The following is a 27,613-nucleotide window of genomic DNA, read 5'->3' as shown; positions in this document are numbered from 1 at the left end:
GAAATTTACTAGAAAGCCCAGCTTCTCATTGGGCCTCTGTCTCAAGGAAGAAGCCATAAGTCTCAGGCAGCAAGCAATCACTAAGAGAAAGAACTACATTATTAGGGACCTAGAGTTTACTCAGAAATCTCACCTACAAGTGATCCAAAGTTTTCTCAAAAGGCTCAAATCCACCCCCCCCCCTTTGCCCAAGTATGAAGCACATCACTCCAGGTTCTTGATAAACATAACACAGGATTGCCAAAATCCTGACAGATGCCACCTTATGTTTTTGTTGTCAGATGCTCCTTTGTATTCAGATCAGGTCTCAGCACAACAATGTAGCACTTGGGAATGAAGATGCAGCCCAGGAGCCCAGCACTGGAGGCCAAGATAGAGAAGATCTGCACAGCCACCATGTATTTCCCCTTTGTGCTCAAGTAGGTGGGCACGAAGGACACCCAAACACTACAGAAGACCAGCATGCTGAAGGTGATCAGCTTGGCTTCATTGAAGGCCCCAGGCAGCTTCCTGGCCAGAAAAGCCACCGTGAAGCAGATGGCAGCTAGGAAGCCCATGTAACCGAGGGCAGCATAAAACATGGCCACTGACCCTTCGTTGCACTGCAGGGTGATCTCTGCAGTCTGGGAGTGCTTGTCAGAGTCTGGGAATGGGGGAGAGATGCCCAGCCAGATGGTGCAAATGACAATTTGGACACTGGAACAGGAAATGACAATGGAGTTGGCCAGACTCTTCCCCAGCCATCTCCTCACCCTGTTCCCTGGTTTTGTGGCCAGGAAGGCCAGCACCACCATGATGGTTTTTGCCAACACAGAGGAGATGGCAACTGAGAAGATGATGAAGAAGGTTGCTTGTCGAAGAAGGCAGGTGAACTTCCTTGGCTGGCCAATGAAGAGGAAGGATGATAAAAATGAAAGCTGGAGGGAGACAAGGAGCATATAGGAGAGGTCCCTGTTGTTCGCTTTGACTATGGGCGTTTCTTTATATTTAACGAAGATTCCTAACACGATTCCTGTTGCTAAGGACAAGAATAGGCAAATGGAGAGTATGATCATCCCCAAATGTTCTTCATAAGACAAGAAAGTAATAATTTTGGGGACACACTGATCTCGTTCCTTATTCGGATGCTGATCTTCTGAGCATTTTGTACAGTGTTCTGCATCTGAGGAGAAAAAGAATGGTTTCAACACCATTTACATCCATAACCCTCTGCATTCTTGTACATTTTGAAGATGGATGCTGATGTTGTGTAGGTGACAAAATTAGAATGTGCAGTAGCAAAAGATAGGCAGAATTGGCTCATTTGCTTCTTTAAACCTTACACTTGCATTCTGCCCTTACTCCAAGATGACAGAGGTGGTGCACAAAGTTTTTCTTACTTTTTAACCACTGAAATAACCATACAATACTGGACAAAGCTGAGAGACCTCTGGCCACCCCGGATGTATACATCTGGCATCTTCATTGTGTGGTTTTTCCCTATTATAAAGATAACCTTTTTATCGGCTGTTGTATTGTAATCATATTAACATAACGTATGGTTCACTTTATATTGTGCTTTGACTGCATTATTTACTTTTTTTGGCAATTTCTCAGTTATTCAAAATGATTTTTAAAACTATCTTTTTGTTGTTGGTTCTCAGATTTGGTTCATTGAAAGCATGGTACAAAATACCTGAATAACTGACTGTGTGCAATGTATGCTGAGGCTGTCCCTACCCCCCACTTTGTACCCCAGAGATTGCTTCCTTCTACTGAGAAATGAGGTTACAGGGAACCAGGCAGAGGGCCTTCTCGATAGTGGCCCCCACCCTGTGGAATGCCCTCCCAACAGATGTCAAGGATGCAAACAACTATCTGGCTTTTTTAAGACATCAGGGAAGTTTTTAATGTTTGGTGTTTTATCATGTTTGTAATATTCTGTTAGGAGCTGCTCAGAGTGACTGGGGAAAGCCAGTCGGATGGGTGTCATACAACTATAATAATACTAATACTACTGCTACTGCTACTACTACTAATAATAATTCAACTCACTTCCTGGAAGTGGTGAAGCTGAGTAAAAATAGCAAAGATGAGAAAGGATCCACATTCAAAAATTTCTTTGGAATCTTCACAGAAAGTGTCGCTGAGTGAATCTCTGTTTTGTCTTTATTCTCCCAAGAACCCTTGGACTCACTCACCTTCCTGAGTGGAGATTGTCCCTTCCGCACACAGAACACACAAACAACAGCAAACTGGCTTTCCTTCCTGAACCCTTTTGGCATATCCTGGTCGACATCTTTCCGTACATCTCGAGCGAGGCACAGTCTAACCATAAAGAGAAGGTGCATCAGAAGGAAACCACTGGGAGTATTTCTGGCTATGGAATTCATGCATAGAGGTCAAAAAGGGCACATCTTGGATGCACATTTGTCACCTCCAGACTGGATTATTGTAACTCGCTCTACATGGGGCTGCCCTTGAGACTGACCCAGAAACTCCAGCGGGTGCAGAATGCTGCGGCGAGACTCCTTACGGGGTCCTCGCTGTGGGATCACATTCACCCAGTGCTATACCAGCTGCACTGGCTCCCGGTGGAGTACAGGATCAGGTTTAAGGTGCTGGTTTTAACCTTTAAAGCCCTATACGGCCTAGGACCCTTGTACCTACAGGACCGCCTCTCGTGGTATGTCCCACAGAGGAACTTACGATCTTCAAACAAAAACATCTTGGAGGTCCCACGCCACAGAGAGGTTAGGCTGGCCTCAACCAGAGCCAGGGCTTTTTTGGCTGTGGCTCCGATCTGGTGGAACGCTCTGCCACAAGAGACTAGGACCCTGCTGGACTTGACATCTTTCCGCAGGGCCTGCAAGACAGAGCTGTTCCACCACGCCTTTGGCCAAGGCACAGTCTGACCCCCTCCTTTGGTAATTCTTTAGTGAAGTATTCTCTGATTTTTCCCATTCTTTTTGAAACTCTTGTCTAGTGTGATCTCTAATTGCCTCTGTTAATCTAGCCAGTTCAATATACTCTAACAGTTTGTCTTGCCATTCCATTTTTGTTGGCACAGTTTCTTTTCCCCATACCTTGTTAAACTGCTTGGGCCACTCAATGGCCTCTGAGTTAATAGAGAACTTTACGCCAGTGGGTGCCTCTTTCTCCAATCTCCCAATCTTCACTCTAACACGAGACTTATTAGGAAACATCACCCAGTTCTCAATAGAAAAGTCAATGGGCAGCTCTCCATTCTCATCCAAACACAGTCCTCCTATGGAAGTATTTGAGCACTGGATTTCTTTTAAAAAATGGTGAAGCTGGAATGACATGGGAAACACCAGCATTAAGCAAGCAGGAAACCATGTTGGATATCTTGGTCTTGTTTACTTTAAGCTCTTATGAACTGGGGCTGTTGCACATTTCAGGCATTCTATTTTATTATTAAAAAGCTAGCCCACCTTTCATGTTATAAAATAACAAGGTGCCTTGCAGAATAAGAGCTATAGAAAAGAAAAGAGAATGGCAGATGAAGTTGATGGATTACATGGAACTGGCGGAATTGACTGGCAGAATCCGAGACCAGGGAGAAGAGTCGGTGGAAGAAGACTGGAAAAAATTTAAAGCCTATCTACAAAAACATTGTAAAATTAATGAATGTTAGAAGGATGCTGGAATGAAGTTATATGGTTTTAGCAGAAATGTAATAAAGACTTAAGTAAAAATGGATTGATAACGGGATAAAATGGAAAATTTAAGGTTAGACTGTTAAGATAAATTATAGAACAAAAATTGAGTAAGATGGAAAGAATTTGCTGAAATAGTTAATTGAAATAGAATACAAAAAAGGGAGGTGTGAGGAGGTCGATGAATCAAGTTAATGAAAGGTAAAGATATGGAATATTGGATGTATGTGTTTAATGTATTGGGTTTTTTTTCGTTTTTTTTCATTTTTTCTTTTTTTTTGTATTGTTGTAGTGTGTTTTTTTATTGTAATTGTAATGTATGTTCTGCTAACTTTATATTGTTTCCTTTTCTTTCTTTCTTCCCCCCCCCCCCTGTAATTTCCAAACCTCTAATAAATATTTATTTAAAAAAAATAGAAAAGAAAAGAAAAGACTTCTAGGAATCCTCAGAGGCCATAGGCGTCAAAAATGTCTTATCAAAAATGCAATATTCTATAGTTGCTACAATGGATAGCATTTAAAACAAACACACACACCCACACACACACCAAGAAAGGCAATACCTGCCATGGATGCAGCCTTTGAAATTCCCAGTTGTCTCCTCCACCCACCCTAAACCGCTGCTTTGATCTTGCTGAATAGGCAGCATTCAAGGCTTGAGCCATGGCTTGGATGCTGAAGTAAGTGATGTAGTTGTCTTGCGACAAGGTTGTCTCCAGCTCCTCCTGGGGCAGATCCTGCAGTTTCTCCTCCTCTGCACACCTTGTCCAGCCTCTCACAGACAGCACATGTTTTGAATATGAACAATGAAATGCTTCGCGCCAGAATTGCTGAAGAAAATGGGAGCCTGGTGCGGAGGAGATATTTCTGGTGCTCCTTAATTTTGTCTTCATTACAAAGGAAAAGGAACCATGGAAGTGCTGGAATATATAAGGAGGATAAAACAAACTCAAGTCGATGTCCTGAAAAGCTGTTGTGATCCAGACTTTGGGGCCAATCTGTTTCTCACTCTGTAGCGAAAAGATGATAGCCCATCCCACTTGTGTGGTTACAAAGGAAACAAACACACAAACTTGATTCCAGCTGGCATATTCATCTGATCCTAATATTTCGTATGCGTTTTTTTCTGGTATTCTTTTTGATATGGCAATGCAAATCCCACTGCTGATCATCAGAGGTGTCAAGGCACTCACAAATCTTTCTCCATCATCATTGCTTGGAGCAAGGAGACCAATCCACGTCCATCCAAAATGAAGGAGCAGCTTGATAATCCCCTGGTACAGAGTTTCTTCTTTGGGGATCATCCGGTAGACGAAAGGGAACTGGGTTTTATCTTCAAGAACCTGGGCCATAAAGCCATAACTGATCTAGCAAGGAAAGGAAGAGATTGGTGTTTTGTTTTGCTTTCAGGATGAGAAACAGGTTATTTATTTACCTGAACTGATTAATATGTAACTGCTAGTTGAGGCTGATGGGAGTTCCTGAGTTTTGGAAAGAGCCTCATATCCATTGCTCAGGATTTTCTCATTTTTAAATGTCCCTTCTTAACTGCCCTGGAGACAAAAAGGTGTTTGATGTAGCTGGCATTCTCCTCTGTCCCTCTATTCTGCCACCCTTCATACCTGTGGGATTTTGTAGATGCCTGACATGGCTGAAATCTCTTTTGAGATAGCAGAATTTTCATGTTCAAGAACAACCAGCATGTGACTCTGTTTCCCACATTGGTAGTTTGGGACGTTGCCTTCCCCTCCTGCAAGCAGGTCCAGCATGGCATCGGAAGTCATCCTGGCATCATGATAGTTCTCATAGAGGTTGTAGCCCAGGGTGATGTTGGGTATGAGCCAGGGATCCTGGTTAATCTCCTGGATGGTCAACAAGAAGGACATGATGTGCCAACTGTACCTCACACTAAATCTGCAAGAAATAAATAGAATAAAAAAAGTGTCAAACCAGGCAACAAAATTGAACATCCACAAATAATGGGGTGCATGCCTATTATACAAATGAAATAAAATAAAATAAATGGGGCCATGCATGCTCCTGCAATGCATGGGGGGTAGAAGCACACCATCTTCAAAGAACAAAACTGAGTAAAAACAAATTCTCTCCAAAGTTTGGGTTAAGCATGGTAGCTCACTTGGTAGAGCATGAGACGCTTAATCCCAGGGTCATGGGTGAGGCCCATCATTGGGCAAAAGATTCCTGTATTGCAGGGGGTTGGACTAGATGACCGCCATGGTCCCTTCCCACTCTAAACTTCTATGATTCTAAGTAGGGGAAGTGTGTTGCCAAGGATGATCACTGGACTGGGACAAGAAAACAGAGTATCTCCATGGTAGTTGGAATCAGCTTAAGCACAGATTGGGAAGTTCCAAGGGCAACAATAAATCTTTACTTATGAATGAAGCCTAGCAGGTCTCTCTCTCTCTCTCTCTCTCTCTCTCTCTGTGTGTGTGTGTGTGAGAGAGAGAGAGAGAGAGGGGTGGGGTGGGGGAGGAAGATAGAGGGACAGGTTGTTCATATTTTGGACGTCTGACTCCACCAATGAGACCTGCATAGATTTTTAATGTTTGGTGTCCTAATGTGTTTTAATTTGTTGGAAGCTGCCCAGGGTGTCTGGGGCTACCCAGCCAAACAGATAATTTTACAGGCAAGAACCCAGAGAAGCTGCAAATAGGAGAAGTGTGCTTGAGAACCTTTTGCAGGACTCTCAATCGCATCAGCCCCAACCAGCAAGGATCATGAATGATGGACGCTGCAGTTCAGAAATGTGTGAGTAAATAGGAACCACTGGAATGGGGGTGGAGGAACATGACAGACACCTGCAGAGAATTACTTACTCGTTAATCCTGAACACTGGGGTCTGGGAAAAGACATAAGGATGCTGCTCTTTAAAAACGTTTGGAGATATAATCCCACTAATGAGGAAGTCTCCAGACCGGTGGTAGTTGTTTGCATCATTTTGATCCTTGATCAGATTCAAGGGGCATTTTGCCTCCAGGCTCCCCCAGACTTCATGGGGAATGATTAGCAGGAAGAGGAGTGAAAGGAGCAGTAAGATCATTCTGACTCTGCCTTCTACATGCCCCAGTTGGCTCTTCTCACCTCCAGTGCCAGGAGATCAGAAGAAGAGGGAATCTCTCCCAAGGCCGAAGCGGCAGTGGCTTTACTGAGCTGGGAGGTGTTCAGCTGTAGCTTCAGAGCTGCTAACCTTACACAGGCATATCTCTCCCTCCTCTGGCCAGCTTTTCACCTGTTCTAAATCTTGACTCAGTCTGTGTCAGACACAATAAAAATATTCTCTGCACCAACTTTGCTTTCCAGGCACAGTGCAATGAATAACGTCATGCTGTTTTTGATTCTAATGTTTAGGCCATCTCCAGAAATACCTCTTGAGCTCTGACAGTAATAAATCACTATGATTTTGATAATTACAAGTGGAAGAAGTTTTGTCTCTGAGGCTTATTGGAGTCTGGAATGAATGGCTCAAGGGGCAGGGGCAGAGCTGGAGAAAAACATGTTTGTGATATGCATTGCCTACAGGAGTAGGAGAGTTTGGCTTGAACTTTGCTCACAAGAACTTAGGTAGAGCCATGCAACTGGGTTAAAGCAAAGTCCCATCCAGTCCACCCCACTATATCACACGGTGGTGAATCAGGTGGCTCTGGGAAGTTCACAAGCAGGGCTGGAGGTTCCCGATGGAGCTGGTCACACTTTCTCAAGGAATTTGGTTTGTGTGTGTTAAAGCTATCAGTGACTATGAGTTATGATGACTATGCTCTGCAGCTAAGACAGGATGGGGTGCTGTTGTGCTCGTGTCCTGCTAGAGGTGCAAATCTCTCCTACACCAATTATTATTATTTTATTATTATTATTATTATTATTATTATTATTATTATTATTATTTGTACCCCGCCCATCTGGCTGGGTCTCCACAGCCACTCTGGGTGGCTTCCACAGAGAGCAAAAACACACTAAAATGTCACACATTAAAAACTTCCCTGAACAGGGCTGCCTTAAGATGTCTTCTGAATGTCAGGTAGTTGTTCATCGCTTTGACATCTGGTGGGAGGGCGTTCCACAGGGCGGGTGCCACTACCGAGAAGGCCCTCTGCCTGGTTCCCTGTAGCTTTGCTTCTCGCAATGAGGGAACCGCCAGAAGGCCCTCGGCACTGGACCTCAGTGTCCGAGCAGAATGATGGAGGTGGAGACGCTCCTTCAGGCATACTGGGCCGAGGGCGTTTAGGGCTTTAAAGGTCAGCACCATTAGGTAAAAATGCTGTGGTGCAGGGAATTTACTAAGCTTTCCACTAATTTAGACTGGTGAAAGCGTTAAAGGTAAAGGTAAAGGGACCCCTGACCATTAGGTCCAGTCGTGACCGACTCTGGGGTTGCAGCGCTCATCTCGCTTTATTGGCCGAGGGAGCCGGCGTACAGCATCCGGGTCATGTGGCCAGCAAGACTAAGCCGCTTCTAGCGAACCAGAGCAGCGCACGGAAACACTGTTTACCTTTCCGCCAGAGCGGTACCTATTTATCTACTTGCACCTTGACGTGCTTTCAAACTGCTAGGTTGGTAGGAGCAGGGACTGAGCAACAGGAGCTCACCCCGTCAAAGGGATTCGAACCGCTGACCTTCTGATCGGCAAGTCCTAGGCTCTGTGGTTTAACCCATAGCGCCACCCACGCTTTCCACTAGTTTAGACTGGTGATAGCTTTAGGAGCATGCAATTTAGGGCTTATTATCAAAAGCTGTCCAGTTTATTCTTATTTGCCCATCTAGTTTTATTTTTGATTTTGGGGGCCTCAAGGCCAGAAACCAGAGTTAGAGGAGGAGTGATCTCCCATTTCCAACTGAGTGAGTGTTCAATGCCTCATCTTAAAAAGCTTGTAGGTGAAAGCATAGAAACTTATGGGGACATCTTCATTGTTTCTATACAGTTCTGAACTTCTCACTCTGCTCTTGAGCTCCTAAACCATGGCACCTGAGCGTTGGTTCTGCTGCTAAGCATCTACCACCATCTGCCAGGATAAAGATCTATTTCCTTCTTACAAGTAAGAGCCTTGGCTTGCAAGCTTTGGAGTGGGAATCATGGCATAACTGGAAGATGCTATAATGATGACGTAAACATGCCAGCAATGCACAATATTATTTAGAAAACAAGACTGTGCAAAACTAGGGTGAGCCAGGTGAACACGAGCAGCATAAAGACCAAAGTGGTTGGAAGGTCTCTATTGGGAATCAGGCTGTGATAAAGAAATAATATAAAACATTAAGTCCAAACATTCCTTTCCATCATTCAAGATTTATGCAGAATGAAGAGAGAGAGTCAGAGTTTATGAAGCTTTAATCCAGAAACAATTATGTATGTTTAATTTCTACAGGGCGGGCCATTGTCAGCATTGATTAGTTTAAGAATCAGATACCATTCTTAGTTTTTGTTGTCAGGTGCTCCTTTGTATTCAGAACAGGCCTCAGCACAATAATGTAGCACTTAGGCATGAAGATGCAGCCCAGAAGCCCAGAACTAGAGGCCAAGATAGAGAAGATCTGCACGGCTACCATGTATTTTCCCTTTGTGCTTAGGTAGGTGGGCACAAAGGACACCCAAACACTGCAGAAGATCAGCATGCTGAAGGTGATCAGTTTGGCTTCATTGAAGGCTCCAGGCAGCTTCCTCGCCAGGAAAGCTACCATGAAGCAGATGGTAGATAAGAAGCCCATGTAGCTAAGGGAACCATAAAACATGAACACAGACCCTTCATTGCACTGCAGGATGATCTCTCCAACCTGGGAGTGCTTGTCAGAGTCTGGAAATGGGGGAGAGATCCCTAGCCAGATGATGCAAATGACCATTTGGACACTGGAGCAGGAAATGACAATGGAGTTGGCCAGACTCTTCCCAAGCCATCTCCTCACCCTGTTCCCTGGCTTTGTGGCCAGAAAGGCCAGCACCACCATGATGGTTTTGGACAGCAAAGAAGATACAGCAACTGAGAAGATGGTGCTGAAGGCCGTTTGTCGAAGGAGGCAGGTGACTTTCCTGGGACGGCCAATGAAGAGGAAGGAGGACAAGAAGGACAGCAGGAGGGAGACAAGGAGGATGTAGGAGAGGTCCCTGTTGTTGGCTTTGACTATGGGAGTTTCCTTGTGTTTAATGAAGATCCCTGCAACAAAGCCTGTGGTTAAGGACAGGAAGAGGGCCAAGGAAGTCAGGAGAATCCCCAAATGTTCTTTATATGATAGGAAGCTGATAATCCTCGGAATGCAGTGTTCTCGGTCCTTGTTTGGATATTGGTCTTCTGGACATTTGGTGCAACGCTCTGCATCTGAGGAGGAGAAAAAGAGTGGCTTCAGCACTACTTAATTCCATCAGCCACCTTTGTTCTATTGCGTTTTGGAGAAAGATACCAATATGAGAGAGGTCAGGAAATAAGAATGTGGAGTAAGGAAGGAGAGGCAAACAATTTTTCATTTGCTTATTTGATGTTTACACTTGCATCCTGCCTTTCCTGCAAGGAGATGGGGGTGGCACACATGGGTTCCCCCCCACTTTTTATTGCCAAGACAATCTTGTAGGTTAAAGCTGGGGGGCAACAACCTCCACAGAGAAGCAGTTCTGGCATCTTCGTCCTGCGTTGTACAGTTTTGGCTGATGCTGAAGATGCCTCTCTTCAACTTGACCTTTGACAGTTTGCTTTTTATTTGATTATTTATTTCCTCCATTTCACCCCCGCCTTTCTGCCAAGGAGCTGGAGATGGCATGCATGGTTCTCCCCTTTTCATCCTCACAGCAAACCTGTGAGGTGTATACTGTATTTCTCCTTCATCTTGGATAACTTTTACATAAGCTGGACTGGTGGAAGAGTGTTAAAAAGATAATTGCCTTCTCATGTTTCACTTTTTACGTATGATTTCTTGTTATGCCTTTAATACAGTAGCTAATCCAAATACTTTCAAATTTCTTCCATGAAATGCTCATATTATTCCCCTCAAAATTATTCATATTGTAATCATTTTCCTATTATGCATTCTTTATTTCATATTGTGCTTTCATTGTGTTTAAAATTTGTTATTCTTCACTATTTTTTCATGGTTTTCTAAACATTTTATTAAATAAAAAAATTGTTTCTTTTGGGCGTTGTCAGGCTTCAATCCCTCCCATGGTGGCAGCCAAGAAGCAGATAAACCAAAAAACCGTTCTTACCAAGCAATTTATTCACTATGCACAGAGAGAGAGAGAGACGAAGGAATGCATTCTACCTAGGATAGAAAACATCTGAAGGCAGCCCTGTTTAGGGAAGCTTTTAATGTTTAATAGGTTATTGTATTTTAGTGGTTTGTTGGAAGCCGCCCAGAGTGGCTGGGGAAACCCAGCCAGATGGGTGGGGTATAAATAATATTTTTTAAAAAATAAAATAAAAAAATAACGGTGTTTTCCAAGTAAAGTCCTAAACCTTCCGTCTCTCCCATTCTATGTCACCCTTGTGTTGGCTAATCTGAGCTTTTTGCCTCGGAGCTTTCTGTTCTACTACCCTTAATGCATGTCTGGTCCGGGGGGGGGGGGAGTCATGAATGCTTTCCAAAGACACTGAGTCTGTCAGCTGTCTCTCCCCTGGTGCTGCTTCTTCCTGCTGTTCCTCTTCCAATATTTCCAAGCCTCTCCTCTCTGCAGCTTCTGAACTATGCCCTTCCGCAAGCCGCTGTTCTAAATCTATACTCTCTCCTCTTCTCTGGAAGGTTCTGGGGAAGGGGGGTGGGCGGTCCCCACCATTCCTCCTAAGTCCAGCCCCTGACAGGCATTGTTCTTGTTCTTTGATAACTGAGAGCACATTGTAAAATAACTAAATGAACTCACTGTCCTTATTCTCCCAAGGAATCTCCTCTCCCTTTGAGTCACCTACCTCTCTGAGTGGAGATCGTCCCTTCTGCACAGGGAGCGCAAGCATAGCAGCAAACCACCTTTCCTTCTTGAACCACCTTGGCATACCCAGGGTGGCAGCTTTTGGTGCACTTGGAGCGAGGCACAGTCTAACCATTAAGAAAAGAAGGTACATTAAGGAGAGAGTGTTAGTAGCATTTTTGACAATGGAATTCACTCAGAGTATCTGGTAAGGACACAACAGCATCCCTAGTCCAACTGATTCCACCCACTATTTTATGGGAAGCACTTGGAAACAGCAAAGAAAGGATGTACACACCCACCCACCCACCCACAAAACATAATAACAGCAATAAGAAAACTGTAGCAGTAGCTGGGGGAAGTGTCTGGGAAACACATTGATTCTAGTTTCAGGATCTTGCTGTTTTGCAGCATTCTCGCTTCGCAGGTAAGATGCAACTTCCGTTGTGTGGGCAGGGCGGTCCCTCCACCTACATGGCTGACCCCCTGGCAACGCCTCCCCAGGCAGGATTGGGCAATTGGCTGAGGTAGGCGGAGACCTCCAGGTATCCAGCCTGGGGAGGGTGAAGCCAGCCTGTACTATTGGGAGCCGTACTGGGATCCAGGGGGCTGCGCATGGCCACACAAAATGCACCCCCCATTTGATGTGGGGAGCGGTCATTCTCACAAGGACAAGTGTTAAGCACGCTTTCCTAGCCTCTCCCCTTTGTTATATCCCCTACCTTCTTAAATGGCTTGGGCCACTCAATGGTTTCTGGGTTAATGCTAAACTTTATGCCAGTCGACGCCTCTCTCTCTAGACTCCCAATCTTCACTCTAACACGAGACTGATTAGGAAACATCACCCAGTTCTCAATATGAATGTTGGTTGGCAGCTCCCCGTTCTTATCCAAACACAGTGTGCCCAGAGAAGTATTTAAGCATTGGATTTCTTTCAAGAAAGGGTGAAGCTGGAATGACAGCAGAAACAACAGCATTAAGGAAGCATGGAACCATGTTGGCTATCTCAATCTTATTCCCATTGAGCTCTTATGAATTGTGGGCAGTGAACATCTTGTGTAGACTATAAGCCCTCTTGAAGAATTCTATGTTATCAATTAAAACATTTATAGACCACCTTTTATATCAAACAGCTAGGAGCTGAGCAGAGTAAGATCAATACAAAGACAATAAAATATTTTTTAAAACCCATGAGGACTATAGATATCCAAAGTGTTTAACCAAGGTAGTCCTCAAAATCAGTGCTCAGGAATGCCCTTAGAATAATAGAATCGTGGAGTTGGAAGGGATCCACACTATCTCTACTGAAGATTATTCTACACTTCTGGGGGCCAATCCAGTTAAGCCCTTGACGTGGCTATCCATAGTGAACACCAGCGAGTGTTTGGGACATGGCACTTTGCCAAGCTTCTTGAGCACATTCTGTGGTGCCCAGCACGCTTCCTCAGTGCGAGTAAATCAGCAGAGCCACACTCAACATCAAAGTGATTCAGGAGCTCTGACCCAGACAATGAAGGCAATAACTCACAGAGGCAATTAAGTACAGACAGACAGCTTTGCTGCCAGGTTGTATAAGCTTAACTGTTTCCCTTTACAGTGGTACCTTGGTTCTTGAACTTAGTCCATTCTGGGAGTCCATTCAACTCCTGAAACCATTCGAAAACCAAGGCACGGCTTCCGGTTGGCTGCAGGAGCTTCCTGCACTCAAGCGGAAGCTGTGTTGGATGTTCGGCTTCCGAAAAACATTCGCAAACCGGAACACTCACTTCCGGGTTTGCGGAGTTTGGGAGCCAATTTGTTCAGGAGCCAAGCTGTTCAAGTACCAAGGTACCACTGCACATAGTTCATCTGCCGAAGTTCCAGTAAACAGTTAGTTCTGGAAGGAATGAACACTTACATTCACCGCAACATGTCTTGCTACTAAAATGGATTCTACAGCTGTGTCAATGGATTGCAAGGAAAGATAATACCTGCCATGATTGCAGCCTCAGAAATTCCTCTTCCTTTTTCCCACCTGCCATCATCATCCACCTTGATTTAGATGAATATGCAGCATTTAAGGCATGCGCCACAGCTTGGACATTGAAGTAAGTGCCGTAGCTGTCTTGAGACAGGACTCTGTCCAGCTCTTCTCTGGGCAAAGGCTCCAGCTTCTCCTCCTCTCTGCATCTTGTCTGGCCTTTCATAGACAACACATGCTTTGAATAGGAACAATGGAAAGCTTCCTCCCAAAACTGGTTCAGGAAATGGGACCTTGGTTCATAGTAGATATGTTTGGTGCTCTTTATTTTGGTCCTCATTACAAAGGACAAAGAACCATGGATGTACTTGAAGAAAAAAGGATGTAAAGAAAAGATAAAATTGATGTCTTGAAAGGCCGTTGTGATCCAGACTTTTGGCCCAATTTGTTTCTCAAGCACTTCTTGTACTGAAAAGATTATACCAAATCCCATTTGAGTTGTTATGTAGCAAACAAATACTCTGGCTTGTCTCCAGATGGCAAAAGGCTCATTTGGGCTGAACATTTTTAATACATCCTTTTCTGGAAATATTTTTGACAAGGCAATGCAAATTCCACTGCTGATCAGCAGAGGTGTCAAGGCACTCACAAATCTTTCTGTGCCGTCATTGTCTGGAGCAAGGAGGCCAATCCACGTCCATCCAAAATGCAGGAGCAACTTGAGAATGCCCTGGTGCTGAGCTTCTTCTTTGGGGACCATCCGGTAGACAAAAGGAAACTGGATTTTATCCTCAAGAACCTGGGCAATGAAGGCATAACTGACCTATTGAGAAAAAAAAGAGATAAGTGGTGTGCTTTGCTCTCAGGAACAGATTTTTATTAACCTGAAATGATAAATATCTAACAAGATTTATGCTGGCTGTGGCTGATGGAAATTACAGTCTGAAACATCCGAGGGGAGGGTGACAGGTTGGTTAAAAAGGAGCCATTATAGTTCAGGATTTTCTCATGTTTTATTGGCCCTTCACTGGGGGCAATGGGCACTGGGGTTGAAATTCTCCTCTGTCTCTCCATGGAGCCACCGTTCCTACCTGTGGGATTTTGTAGATTCTTGACATAGCTGAAATCTCCTTTGAGATGACAGAATTGGCTTGTTCAAGAACAGCCAGCAGGTTATTCCATTTCCTGCAGTTATAGTTTGGGACATTGCTTCCCCCACCTGCAAGAAGGTCTAGCATGGCGTCAGAAGTCAACCTTGCATCAAAGTGGTTCTCAAAAATATTGTAGCCCAGGGTGATGTTAGGTAAGAGCCTGAGAGCTTGGTTTATCTCCTGGATGGTGAACAAGTAGGACAATATGTGCCAGTAGAACATAGGTGAGACACTGCAAAAAATATACCAATTAAAAAATATTAAACTGCTATTCACAATTTATTAACAAATGAACAAAAACATTATCTGATCCACAAATTATTACAGGTATATAAATATTGGGAGGTTTATGCTCCATTTCAGGAGTATAGAAGGACTTCATCTTCAAATAAAAAGGTAAAGGGACCCCTGACCATTAGGTCCAGTCATGACTGACTCTGGGGTTGCGGCGCTCATCTTGCTTTATTGGCTGAGGGAGTCGGCGTACAGCTTCCGGGTCATGTGGCCAGGTCATCTTCAAATAAGTATTAGTAAAAACAATTTCCTCTGAAAAGTTTGTGAAACGTTGGGAAATTACAGGAAAGGCTGCGTTTTCTTCAGTGGTCATGGCAGCTTCTGAAGGATTGCTTCAAAGGAAGGTCTGTGTAAATTGTTCAACTATTTTTCAAAAGGCAATACAGGGTTCAAGGTAGGGGAGTCTTTCTCCCAGACTGACCACTGGCATCATGATCACTTACGAAAAAATCCTGGTGGGTTGAAGGTGTGAGAGAGAGAAAAAGAGAGAGTTGGATATTTTGGAGACCTGAATCCGCTAATCAGGAAGTCCTCTGACCTGTTTTATTTTATCTAAATCACCCGGAACAATTTAGCATTTCTTTTTTAAGACCGTCTCTAGCCTCAGGCTTATAATTCAAGAAGACATGGCACAAAAGGGAAGTGGCTTGGGTTGGAGGAGGAAAACTTTAATATACCTAAGAGAAGTTTCAACATGAACTACTGTTGGTTTACTGCTGCATTCCTTAGAGATGATTTTCATTAAGCTGTATATAAATTGTGCAAATAAAAATAATAAAATCACAGCATCTTGGAAACCACTTGGATCTCACGACATCCTCACCTCCTTCGTACACGTGAAATAATTTAATCCATCGTTAGGATATCTGGTTAGGTTCATTTCCATTCTAGTGTGTTGCTACAGGCTGAAAACCCCTGTAACTTGCCCTGAGAAACAAGAGCTATTGGTGTGGAGGTGGAGAAACAAGACAACCATCTGCATTTAATTACTTACCTCTCAATCCTGGTGGAGGGGGCCTGGGAAAAAACATATGGACGTTGCTCAAGAATATATTTTGAAGGTATGATCCCACTAATAAGGAAGTTTCCAGGCCGGTAGTAACTGCGTGCTTTATTCTGATCCCTGATCAGATTCAAGGGGCATTTGGCCTTCCGGTTCCCATAGACTCCATGGGGCATCATTAGCAGCAGAAGCAGCAACAGAAGCAGCAGGGATCTCATTCTGCCTCTGCCTTCTACATCTCTTGTCAGTAGCTCCTCTCACCTCCAGAGCCAACACAGCAGAAGTCAAAAGCTCTTGCAAGACCCAAGCTGCAGTGGCTCTCCCAGTCTGGGTGGGGTTCAGCTAAGGCAGAATTAACTCTCATGCATCCATCTCCTGCTCCCGTCCCATCCTTTACCTGCTCTGAACCTCAGCTCCGTCTGACTCCAACACAGGAAATATTATCTGCAAATTGTTTTTCAGGCAGAGTACAATGAATAACATCTTGCTCTTGTTGATTCTGATGCTTAGGTCATGTCCAGAAATATCCCCTGAGCTTTCTGCAGAATAAATCACTATGATTTTGATAATTGATGATTTTGATTTTGATACGTGGTAGAAGTTTAGTCTCTGCAACTTCCTGGCGTCTTTGCATGGCTCATACATGTTTGCTGTGTGCATTTTCAAAGTTTGACAGGAGTCAAGGGGTGGGGAGTTGGGCCTGAACTTTGCCCACAAGAACCTAAGGAGAGCCCTGCAAGTGGGTTAGACTATCTATTCAAGCATCCAGTATCTCCCATTGGTGACACATCTGGGAAGGTCACAAGCAGGGCAGAACTGTATTTTTTTGGAAACAAGTTGTTTATTTCATGGAAACAACTTAGAGTTTTTTTTTTTTTTAATGGTCTATACCAGGGGTGGCCAACTCCCGAGAGACTGTGATCTACTTTCTAAATCTGGCAGTGTTCTACAGAAGGGGAAGTGCCCTATTTTTGGGGGGGTCAGGGACTGTTTGGCAGCTCGGAGGAGGGAGAGGGACAAAAGCAGCCAGTAAACTTACGGTCGCTGGCCAGATAACAGCCTCCGTTTATAAACTCCGGCTTCCCTTATGCAGCAATACAACGGTCGACCGCGATCTACCAAAACCTCACAGGGATCGACCAGTAGATCACCATCAACGTGTTGGACATCCCTGGTCTATACCATTTATTTTATTTAATGGAAGAACTTAAAACCACCTCCACTCAGGATTTTTTAAAAAAGCATTTACTTCAAAGGGGGAATATGATGCTTTGACTGTGACTGTGTCTACATACATACATACATCCTAGCAATAATAATAATAATAATAATAATAATAATAATAATAATAATAATAATAAATTTTATTTATACCCCGCCCTCCCCAGCCAAAGCTGGGCTCAGGGCGGCTAACAACAGTCAAAACAATCCAACATTCTAAAAACTTTTCACCATAAAATCAATCAAAAACAAATTGATGGCAACCAGCAAACAAGACCCTGTGCAGATTGCCAGAGGAGGGGGTCAGGCTGCGCCCTGACCAAAGGCCTGGTGGAACAGCTCTGTCTTACAGGCGCTGCGGAAGGATGTCAAGTCCCGCAGGGCCCTAGTCTCTTGTGACAGAGCGTTCCACCAGATTGGAGCCACAGCCGAGAAAGCTCTGGCTCTAGTTGAGGCCAGCCTAACCTCTCTGAGGCCTGGGACCTTCAGGATGTTTTTATTTGCAGACCGTAGGTTTCTCTGTTGGACATACCAGGAGAGGCGGTCCCGTAGGTACGAGGGTCCTAGGCCGTATAGGGCTTTAAAGGTTAAAACCAGCACCTTAAACCTGATCCTGTACTCCACCGGAAGCCAGTGCACCTGGTATAGTACCGGATGAATGTGATCTCGCAGCGACGACCCCGTAAGGAGTCTCGCTGTGGCATTCTGCACCCGCTGGAGTTTCTGGGTCAGTCTCAAGGGCAGCCCCACGTAGAGCGAGTTACAATAATCCAGTCTGGAGGTGACCGTCGCGTGGATCACAGTGGCTAGGTCAGGGCGAGAGAGATAAGGAGCCAACTGCTTAGCTTGGCGGAGATGAAAAAATGCCACCTTTGTTATAGCTGTAATCTGCGCCTCCATAGAGAGGGAGGTGTCGAAGATTACACCCAAACTGTTAACGGACGATGCTGGCACTAGTTGCACCCCCGCAAGAGATGGGAGTTGCCCCCTCAATCCCATATCGCCCCGTCCCAGCCAGAGGACCTCTGTCTTCGAAGGATTTAACTTCAACCGGCTCCCACGTAACCATCCAGCCACAGCTTCCAGGCATCTGGTCAGTGTGTCTGGGGCCGAGTCAGGATGGCCATCCATCAACAGATAGAGTTGGGTGTCATCAGCATACTGATGGCAACCCAGCCCAAAACTCCGGACAAGGTGGGCGAGGGGGCGCATAAAGATGTTAAAAAGCATCGGAGAGAGAATCGCACCCTGAGGCACTCCACACACCAGGGAGTGGCGCGATGACAATTCCTCCCCAAGCGCCACCCTCTGTCCCCGACCAGAGAGAAACGAGCGCAGCCATTGAAGGACTGTGCCCTGGATCCCCACGTCGGCAAGGCGGTGGTCCAGGAGTTCGTGATCGACCATGTCGAAGGCTGCTGACAGGTCTAGAAGAATCAGCAGCCCCGACCCGCCTCGATCCAGCTGCCTGCGGAGATCGTCTGTTAGGGCGACCAGAGCCGTCTCGGTCCCATGACCAGCGCGGAAGCCGGACTGGAATGGATCAAGAGCCGATGTTTCATCCAGAAACCTACCAAGCTGTTCAGCAACCGCTCTCTCAATCACCTTACCCAGGAATGGAAGATTCGAAACCGGACGGTAATTGGATAGATCTAAAGGATCTAATGATGTTTTCTTTAAGAGCGGGCGCACCACTGCCCCCTTCAATTCCCCTGGAAATATCCCGGTGCCAAGGGACAAATTGATGATATCACCCAGGGGGGCCCCCACCTCGTCTGGACACGCTCTAATCAGCCAAGACGGGCACGGGTCAAGAGGACAGGTGGTGGGCTTTCCAGCTCGGAGGAGTCTGTTCACATCGGCTGGGGATATCTGGTCAAAGTGGTCCAATACTGGACCCGAGGACAGTTGAGGGGCCTCCAGTTCCCTTATTGTATCCAAATTGGCAGGGAGGTCATGGTGGAGCAACAGGACCTTCTCTGCAAAAAAGCTCGCAAATGCCTCACAGCTGTGTGTCGAATTGTTATTTAAATTTGGCTGTCCTTCAAGGGACGTTAAAGACCTAATTATACTAAATAATTGCGCCGGGCGAGAGCTAGCGGATGCAATGGAGGCCGAGAAGTAGGACTTCTTAGCGGCCTTCACTGCCATCTCATAGGTTTTCATAAAAACCCTATAAGATGTTCTTGAGGCTCCGTCACGGGCACCCCGCCATACTCGCTCTAGCCGTCTGAGGTCCCGCTTCATTTTCCGAAGCTCCTCGGTAAACCAGGGAGCCCGGTTTCTGCGGGGTCGCAGAGGGCGCTTAGGTGCGATCTCATCGTTGGCTGCTAGGAGCTGGATATTCCAGCCCTCAACAAGCTCAGTCAATGAGTTGCCAGGGGGAGCAAGGTCCCGCAAGGCCTGACGGAATCTATCAGGGTCCATCAGCCTCTGCGGGCGAGCCCAAATCGGCTCGCCACCTAAGCAGGGTAGGGGTGGAACGTCAATCCTGGCTTTCAGAGCGTAGTGATCAGACCATGGCACCTTCATTGAGGGAAACATGATCACATCTATACCGACACCAAAGATCAAATCCAGCGTGTGGCCTGCTTGATGTGTGGGGCCCGAAACAAACTGGGAGAGCCCTAGTGTCGCCATGGAAGACACCAGGTCCAGAGCCTGTGAGGAGGGAGTGGCATCAGCATGGATGTTGAAGTCCCCCAATACCAATAGGTTAGGGAACTCCAAGGCCCAGCCAGCCACCGCCTCCAGCAGGCCTGACAGGGTGGCTGCTGGTGCGCTAGGTGGCCGGTACACCAGCCAAACAGCCAAGCTCACCTCGGAGCCCCACACTAGGCCAACACACTAGGCCAACACAGGGTGTCATAATGAAACTGAGATGTCTGACTGTAGATAGTTTCTTCCACTGATCATAAACATTCTAGACTGGTGAGGATTTGGCAGTTATTAGGACTATACAGGAAGACACCAGAAATAGGTGATAGAAGGAGATTTTATTTCGGGAATCTGAATCCCTAATACAGACAAGAAATCTGAAGGTAAGAGCAACAGAGAGCAATATAAACTGACACATGCAAAACAGCAAATACATTTCCAGAGAGGCCAATTCTGTCCAGATGTAGCGATTTCTGAGGAGGAGACAACCTCTTGGCATAAAAACACCAGCTTCTATATTTCCATTTGCTTTTGCCAAGCATAGTTTCTGATGTCAAATTGTTCACATTCCCTTTGGTTAGCATAAATACCAGGACATGACTACATTTAGTGCTATTTTTCTAGAAAGATTAGTGCTGGAACTCACCCTTCTTTCTCTTATACAGTGGTACCTCAGGTTAAATATGCTTCAGGTTACAGACTCCGCTAACCCAGAAATAGTGCTTCAGGTTAAGAACTTTGCTTCAGGATGAGAACAGAAATCGTGCTCCAGTGGCACAGCGGCAGCAGGAGGCCCCATTAGCTGAAGTGGTGCTTCAGATTAAGAACAGTTTCAGGTTAAGAACAGACCTCCGGAACAAATTAAGTACTTAACCCGAGGTACCACTGTAATGGCAATGGTGCCCACCTGAGAGGTGCCACAACTGAGTTCCTGTGAGTTCCAGCTGACAAAAAGCCCTGTCTATACGAGGTCATCACATGCATCCAACTGTTCCCATTTCTTCCTGTCTGAATCTGACAACTTTACTTCTCCAAAGACCACCCATCTCCTTCCTGACTACCAAAACTCAATGTCCCAAACCAAAACTTCAAGTAATGTCCTTCCATGTACTAACTTTTCTTGTAGCGCTTTTGCCCCTCATCAAGACTCATTAGCAGAAAATATTTCTCTTCTCCAAACTATTCATAAATGTGTAGATTCCCATGAGACTTTTAAACTGTTTTCTTGATTCTATTACATCCTTAACAACAACAATCCTTAATCCCAACAACAAGCTGTGGTTCCAGTCAAGATTCCGGTGCAACTTCAAATGCTACAATTCTATGATACCCTTAGAGCTAAGAATCAAATGTCATGCTCAGTTTTTTCGTGTCAGGTGCTCTCTCATGTTCAGATCTGGCCTCAGTATAATAATGTAGCACTTGGGAATGAAGATGCAGCCCAGGAGCCCAGCACTGGAGGCCAAGATAGAGAAGATCTGCACGGCTACCATGAATTTTCCCTTTGTGCTCAGGTAGGTGGGCACAAATGAGACCCAAACGCTGCAGAAGACCAGCATGCTGAAGGTGATCAGCTTGGCTTCATTGAAATTCCCAGGCAGCTTCCTGGCTAGGAAAGCCACTGTGAAGCAGATGGCAGCCAGGAAGCCCATGTAGCTGAGGGAGCCATAAAACATGAACACAGACCCTTCATTGCATTGCAGGATGATTTCTCCAAGCTTGGAATGCATGTCAGACTCTGGGAATGGAGGAGAGGCGCACAGCCAGATGGTGCAGATGAGAACTTGGACACTGGAACAGGAAATGACAATGGAGTTGGCCAGACTCTTCCCCAGCCATCTCCTCACCCTGTTCCCTGGCTTTGTGGCCAGGAAGGCCAGCACCACAGTGATGGTTTTTGCCAGCACAGAAGAGACACCAACTGTGAAGATATTGCTGAATGCTGTTTGACGGAGAAGGCAGGTGGCTTTCCTTGGCCTTCCAATGAAAAGGAAGGAGGACAAAAAGGAAAGCAGGAGAGAGATGAGGAGGATGTAGGAGAGGTCCCTGTTGTTGGCTTTGACTATGGGAGTTTCTTTGTATTTAATGAAGATTTCTAACACAAAGCTTGTGGTTAAGGATAAGAAGAGAGAAAGGGAACCTAGGAGGCTCCCCAAACATTCTTCATAGGAGAGGAAGGTGATCGCTTTGGGGACACATCGATCTCGGTCCTCACTTGGATGCTGATCTTCTGGACAATTGGTGCATTCATCAGCATCTGCATAGAGGAAAAGACACTTCAGTATCCTAACATCAGTCACGCACCTACAATGGTCTTATGCTGTTTCAATTCTGAGGAAAGGTGGGCATATGGGAGAAATCAGGAAAGAAGATTGTTTTGTACGGAAGGAGAGAGACAAACATTCACAGCTAGAAAAGTCTCAATCCATCAACTCATCTTTTCTCTTAAAGGCTTCTCTTAGAACAGGACGCTTTGATTTTATTGAGCAGTTCTTATATCCTTGACGTTTCATATGTGTTAATCTTTAGTGATGAATGGGTGGATTTCAAAGGTGCTTCACCTCTCCATCTCTAAAATTATATGGGATATGTAGTAGAAGCCAATATTAGAAATGAGAAAATAACTATATAAAAACCACAAATCAATTTTGTAGATAAGCTACCATCATTAAATACAGGTTAATTCTACATGCTTGAGCACATGGGCAAATAAAATTTCCTGGTGCTGGGGGTGGGAACAGGGGAGCCCTCCCTGAAGAGGGTATTTCATTCATGAGGTGCCATTACTAACATCATGTTTGGAGTGACTCAGGAATTAGCCCCATCCTCCTATCAAAAGTCCTTTCCTCTGAGATCCTCCCCTACCTTCCTGAGTGGAGATGGTCCCTTCTGAGCAGGAAGCACAATCATAGCAGCACGGTGGCTTCCCTTCCTGAACCTTTTTGGCAAATCCTGGGAGACAGCTTTCAGTGCATCTTGAACGAGGAACTATCTAGACGTAAAGAGATTGAACGCCAAGGAGAAAGTGTCAGTAGCAATTGTGCTTTTGGATTAAAGTTTATACCTGTTTACTCAAGAGCAGGTCCCATTAATCTCAGTGGGACTTGGCTGCAGGGAAGTGAGCACAAGATTGCAGTCATATGTATTATTCAAAATGTTGTTAGAGTGTGGCAGATGCCATAGTTAATAAAATGACAAATATAATTTCTCCTACCTTCTGAAATAGATTGGGCCACACAATTGCTTCCGGATTAATGGTGAACTTCATATTTGAGGACCCCTGTCTCTCTATTCTCCCAATCTTCACTCTAGCAAGAGAGTTGTTAGGAAACAGCACCAGATTCACAATATCGAAGTCAGCGGCCACTGCCCCATCCTCATCCAAGTACTGTCCATCAGCTGAAGTATTAGTATAGAAGCGGACTTCTTTCAAGAAAGGATGAAGCTGGAATGACAGAGGAAACTCCAGCATTGAGAGAACATAAAACCACAACTGGAACTTTGGATGGATTTCTGCCAGCAGGTGAAAACAATGTGATTGGATTAATTTAAATTTCATTCCTATTTTCTCTTCATTGCATTCTTATGGAAACCACCCAGGGATCACGTTGATGTGATGAAAAGTGGCTTATAAATTTGAAGAGCATCTGCTTTGCTTTCAGAAGGTCCCAAATTCAATCTCCAATTGCATCTCCAGGAAGAGCTGGGAAAGTCTCCCTTCCAAAAACTGTGCAGAACCACTGCTGGTCTATCAAGGTAGACAATACTTAGCTAGGTAGAACAATGGTATGGCTCAGTTAAAGGCCGCTTCCTGTGGTCCTAGCATAGCGATTCCAGAGCTGGGACAATGAACTGCACTTTGTAATATTGAATGAACATACCTGCCATGACCATAGCCTTTGAAGTTCCAACCTGCCTCTTCCTCCCGTAATTGAAATCCACTTGGATCTGGATGAATATGCTGCATTTAAGGCCCTAGCCACAGTTTGGATATTCAAGTAATTGACGTAGCTGTCTTGCGACTGGATTCTCTCAATGTCTTCTTGGGGCAGCAACTTCAGACTCTCCTGCTCCCTGCATTTTGTCAAACCCCTCACAGACAAGTCCGGCAATGAATATGAACAATCAAATATTTTTTCTGAGCAGCTTAGACTAAGTGAGGTCACTGGCCCATAGAAATCCTTGTTCGTCTTTTTTTTGGTCTTCATTACAAAGGACAAAGAGCCATGGGCATATCGGAAGCAGTCGGCACTGCATGATCCAAGTTTGTTCTGAAGCCCTGTGGTTATCCAGACTTTCCCTCCTCCACATTGTGCCCTTTGAAGTAAGGATTCCACCTCTATGATTATATAAAGTCCATACTGAGAGTCTGCAGTGTAAACAAATACATTGACTTCTCTCCATATGGCAGGTAGTTCATGGGGTATCCAGAGCCAAGTCTTATGTTCTACTCTTTCAGTGAAGGCAATGCAAATTTCCTTTTTGATCATCTGAGGTGTCAAGGTACTCAAGGACCTTTCTCCGTTGTCACTGTCTGGAGCAAAGAGGCCAACCCACGTCCACTGGAAATGCAGGAGGAGTTGGACCACCCCATGGTACTGAGTGTCTCGCTTTGGAGACATCCAGTAGACAAAAGGGAACTGAGCTTTATCATTAAGAACAAAGCCATAACTGAGCTGGTGAGGAAAGAAAAAGAGACTGGTGGTTTGATTTAAAGGACTAAGAGTGGATACTTCTATGTGAAAGAGGAGGGCAAATTTAATTGGAGCAAACCTCACATGGTGTGTGTGTTTTTAATATAGTAATTTTAAAAAAATAATAATCAATTTTTAAAAGTCTTAATTACCATAATCTCTAAATATGGTTTCTCACTTCATGAAAGACAATGATTTAAAGCATCGCACAATGTAAAGTGGGATGCGGGTGGCGCTGTGGGTTAAACCACAGAGCATAGGACTTGCCGATCAGAAGGTCGGCAGTTCGAATCCCCATGACGGGGTGAGCTCCCGTTGTTCTGTCCCTGCTCCTGCCCACCTAGCAGTTCAAAAGCACGTCAAAGTGCAAGTAGATAAATAGGTACCACTCCAGCGGGAAGGTAAACGGTGTTTCCGTGCGTTGCTCTGGTTCGCCAGAAGCAGCTTAGTCATGCTGGCCACATGACCTGGAAGCTGTACGCCGGCTCCCTCGGCCAGTAAAGCGAGATGAGCACCGCAACCCCAGAGTCGGCCACGACTGGACCTAATGGTCCCTTTACCTTTACAATGTAAAATCAGTTACATCATCCTATGTTTTTCCTACTTTCTGACTAGGTGGCATATGTTGCCAGGTGTGTTGGAACTGAACCCAATCTAATCTTTATTACAGTCATAGACCAGCCTAAGTAGGGTGGGCAACAATCCTTTAAAATCTGTAAAACATTTTGGAAAGCTAAAATTATTAAAACAGAAGGTATATATAAAAGACTATAAGAATCTAAAAGAGGCTAAAAGAATCTAAAAGAAGGGTTGGGAGTATTCAACAGACATGGAAGAGCATAAAAGGTTAGCATATAAACAGCTATGGCCAGTGCTTTTTTTCTAAAAAAAATGTCTAGGGGTACTCTCATTTTCCTACTCATATTGAAATACTGCCCCTCAATGAGGCCAATATGGGTGTTCATTAAAACTAGTTTATGGCACAGGTCATCATCCGTCGAATTTTAAACACTGCTATGCAGAACCTGGCAACAATGTATGTTGTAGCAGGGTTGGCACCTGAGGAGGACCTGCACCCAGTTCTTACCTGTGGGATCTTGAAGATGCCCAACATGCTTGCAATGTGTGTGGAGATGTCGGATTCCCCCCCTTCAAGAACAGCCAGCAGCTTTTTCTGTCTTCCACACCTGTAGTTTGGAGTATTGATTTCCCCACCAGCAAACAGGTCTATCAGGGCATCGGAAGTCATTCCTCCCTGAAAACTGGTATCATAAATGCTGTAGCCGAGGGTGATGTTTGGTAAGAGCCTAGGGTTATTGTTTATTTCCTGAACAGCAAGGGAGAATGAAAGAACATGTGCACTCCTCTCATCCACCCAGCTGCAAAAATAGTGTGTCACACAGTTACCCTCAATTCCGTGAAAATGAAAGTTGCATTCTTTTTTGTAATAATCAAAGCAAGGGGGAGAAAGGAGGGGAAACCGGAACACAAATCAGCCCCTTTTCTGTTGATCTCAGCTGCCCTCCAGGTCCAGTGGTTTGCAGCCATGACTGTATCAAACGACCTCCCAGGCAATATCTCACAACGGGTTCCCAAATAATGGTTTGCATATTTCTAATGGGGACATGGGAAGAGCAGCCCCACAGAGCAGCCAAGAAGTTTTAGCTATGTTGGGTGCCAGAGAAAATGGTCCTGGAGCCAAACTGAGCCCACAGGCTGCTTTGCACATGACGAAGCACAGTAGTCATTTACAATTTGCAGCTGCATAGATTTTGTTGTGCATGGGTTAAATAATTGTCTAGTTCCAACGTCGCTTACTACAGAAGACCTGCAACTCAAACCCATTGCACAGCATTTCCTACATTTCAGAGAACAAGTTATTCTTTGGAGAGCAGCACACATCAAAACTACTACCAATTACTTAAATTGCATTATAAAATACTTTGAAGCACTGCTTTTCACCAAGTGAACAGACATACAAAAATATTTAAATAAATACAGTAAAGTATATTAACAACCATGCTTGTTTCAACCCCCAGGAAGGACCCAGGACAGCTTCAGCTATTTACATATTATAGGTTTATAAGCAAGAGGTGCTTTTGTGTAACATTATCTTCCTACCCAGATCTCCCCATTGTCTTGCATCCCACTGAATGAGATGCTTCCTCAACGAAAAAAGAGGAGCCAATGATTTATCAAGGCTACCAGAAAACAGGGGTGACACAAGTACTTCAAGAGAATCGGAGAGTGGGAAGGAAGCAGAAATAATTTACATCATCATTGTTGTTGTTTGGTTGTTTAGTCGTGTCCGACTCTTTGTGACCCCATGGACCAGAGCACGCCAGGCACTCCTGTCTTCCACTGCCTCCCACAGTTTGGTCAAACTCATGCTGGTAGCTTCAAGAACACCCTTCATGGATCACTGCCTTGCCGTGGCGAAGGGGCTTGAATAACTCAGAGAAGCTATGAGCTATGCCGTGCAGGGCCACCCAAGATGGACAGGTCATAGTGGAGAGCTTGGACCAAACGTGATCCACCTGGAGCAGGAACCAGCAAGCTACTCCAGTATCCCTGCCAAGAAAACTCCATGGACACAAACAGCAGGCATATAATACATCATGACTTACCTATGAATTCTGATGAAGGGGTTTCTGGAAAAGGTGAAGTAATGTGGCTTTTCAAAGAATCTTGGAGATATGATTCCACTAATGAGGTGGTCTGCTGGCCGGTAAAAATTCACAGCAGAAAGTATATCGGTGATCTCAGTCGGTGGGCACTTTATCCTCTGCTGCAGCCCATAGTTTGCGAGAGACATCACCAGAAATAATGTTATCATTCTGGGTCTCTCAGCTACACTTTGCTTGTGCCTCTTCCTCCTCCCACTAACTGCTGTTCAGAAGAAGCTCCACATTCTTGCAAATCAGAAGCTGCAGCGACTTTACAAATACAGGGAAGTGCATTTGTATGTCAAAGGGTGATTGAGGGGAAGGGCCAAAAATTCAATGGGCAAGCATCTGTTTTGCACCCAGAAGGTGAGAAGTGCAGTCCTGACTCACCTCTCCAGGTAGTG

General features: G+C 45.0%; 2 protein-coding genes, 1 long non-coding RNA gene and 1 pseudogene across 4 annotated transcripts in view; 2 read left to right on the top strand and 2 right to left on the bottom strand.

Moving 5' to 3' along the window:
* The window catches only part of LOC310671218, a 497,424-nt gene that overhangs the window by 128,529 nt on the left and 341,282 nt on the right, over positions 1–27,613 (top strand). The window lies entirely within an intron of this gene.
* The window catches only part of LOC310672813 (vomeronasal type-2 receptor 26-like), a 140,264-nt pseudogene that overhangs the window by 13,013 nt on the left and 99,638 nt on the right, over positions 1–27,613 (top strand). The gene's annotated exons all lie outside the window — the stretch shown is intronic.
* LOC310672817 (vomeronasal type-2 receptor 26-like) lies at positions 264–16,615 on the bottom strand (the record flags this gene model as incomplete). The annotated part of the gene is made up of 6 exons (XM_083430473.1): positions 264–1,162; positions 11,564–11,690; positions 12,285–12,512; positions 13,533–14,345; positions 14,614–14,905; positions 16,368–16,615. 6 exons carry the CDS (start codon positions 16,613–16,615, stop codon positions 264–266), a joined length of 2,607 nt encoding a protein of 868 aa, XP_083286599.1.
* Positions 21,208–27,358, bottom strand: LOC310672816 (vomeronasal type-2 receptor 26-like; the record flags this gene model as incomplete). The annotated part of the gene is made up of 6 exons (XM_083430472.1): positions 21,208–22,106; positions 22,715–22,841; positions 23,064–23,294; positions 23,731–24,525; positions 25,631–25,922; positions 27,171–27,358. The coding sequence occupies 6 exons, from the start codon at positions 27,356–27,358 to the stop codon at positions 21,208–21,210; spliced, it is 2,532 nt and encodes an 843-aa protein (XP_083286598.1).

The sequence above is a fragment of the Podarcis tiliguerta genome, assembly GCF_965153285.1.
Source record: "Podarcis tiliguerta genome assembly, chromosome: 2".
Classification (NCBI taxonomy): domain Eukaryota; kingdom Metazoa; phylum Chordata; class Lepidosauria; order Squamata; family Lacertidae; genus Podarcis; species Podarcis tiliguerta.
This window is presented reverse-complemented; position numbering and strand designations above follow the sequence as displayed.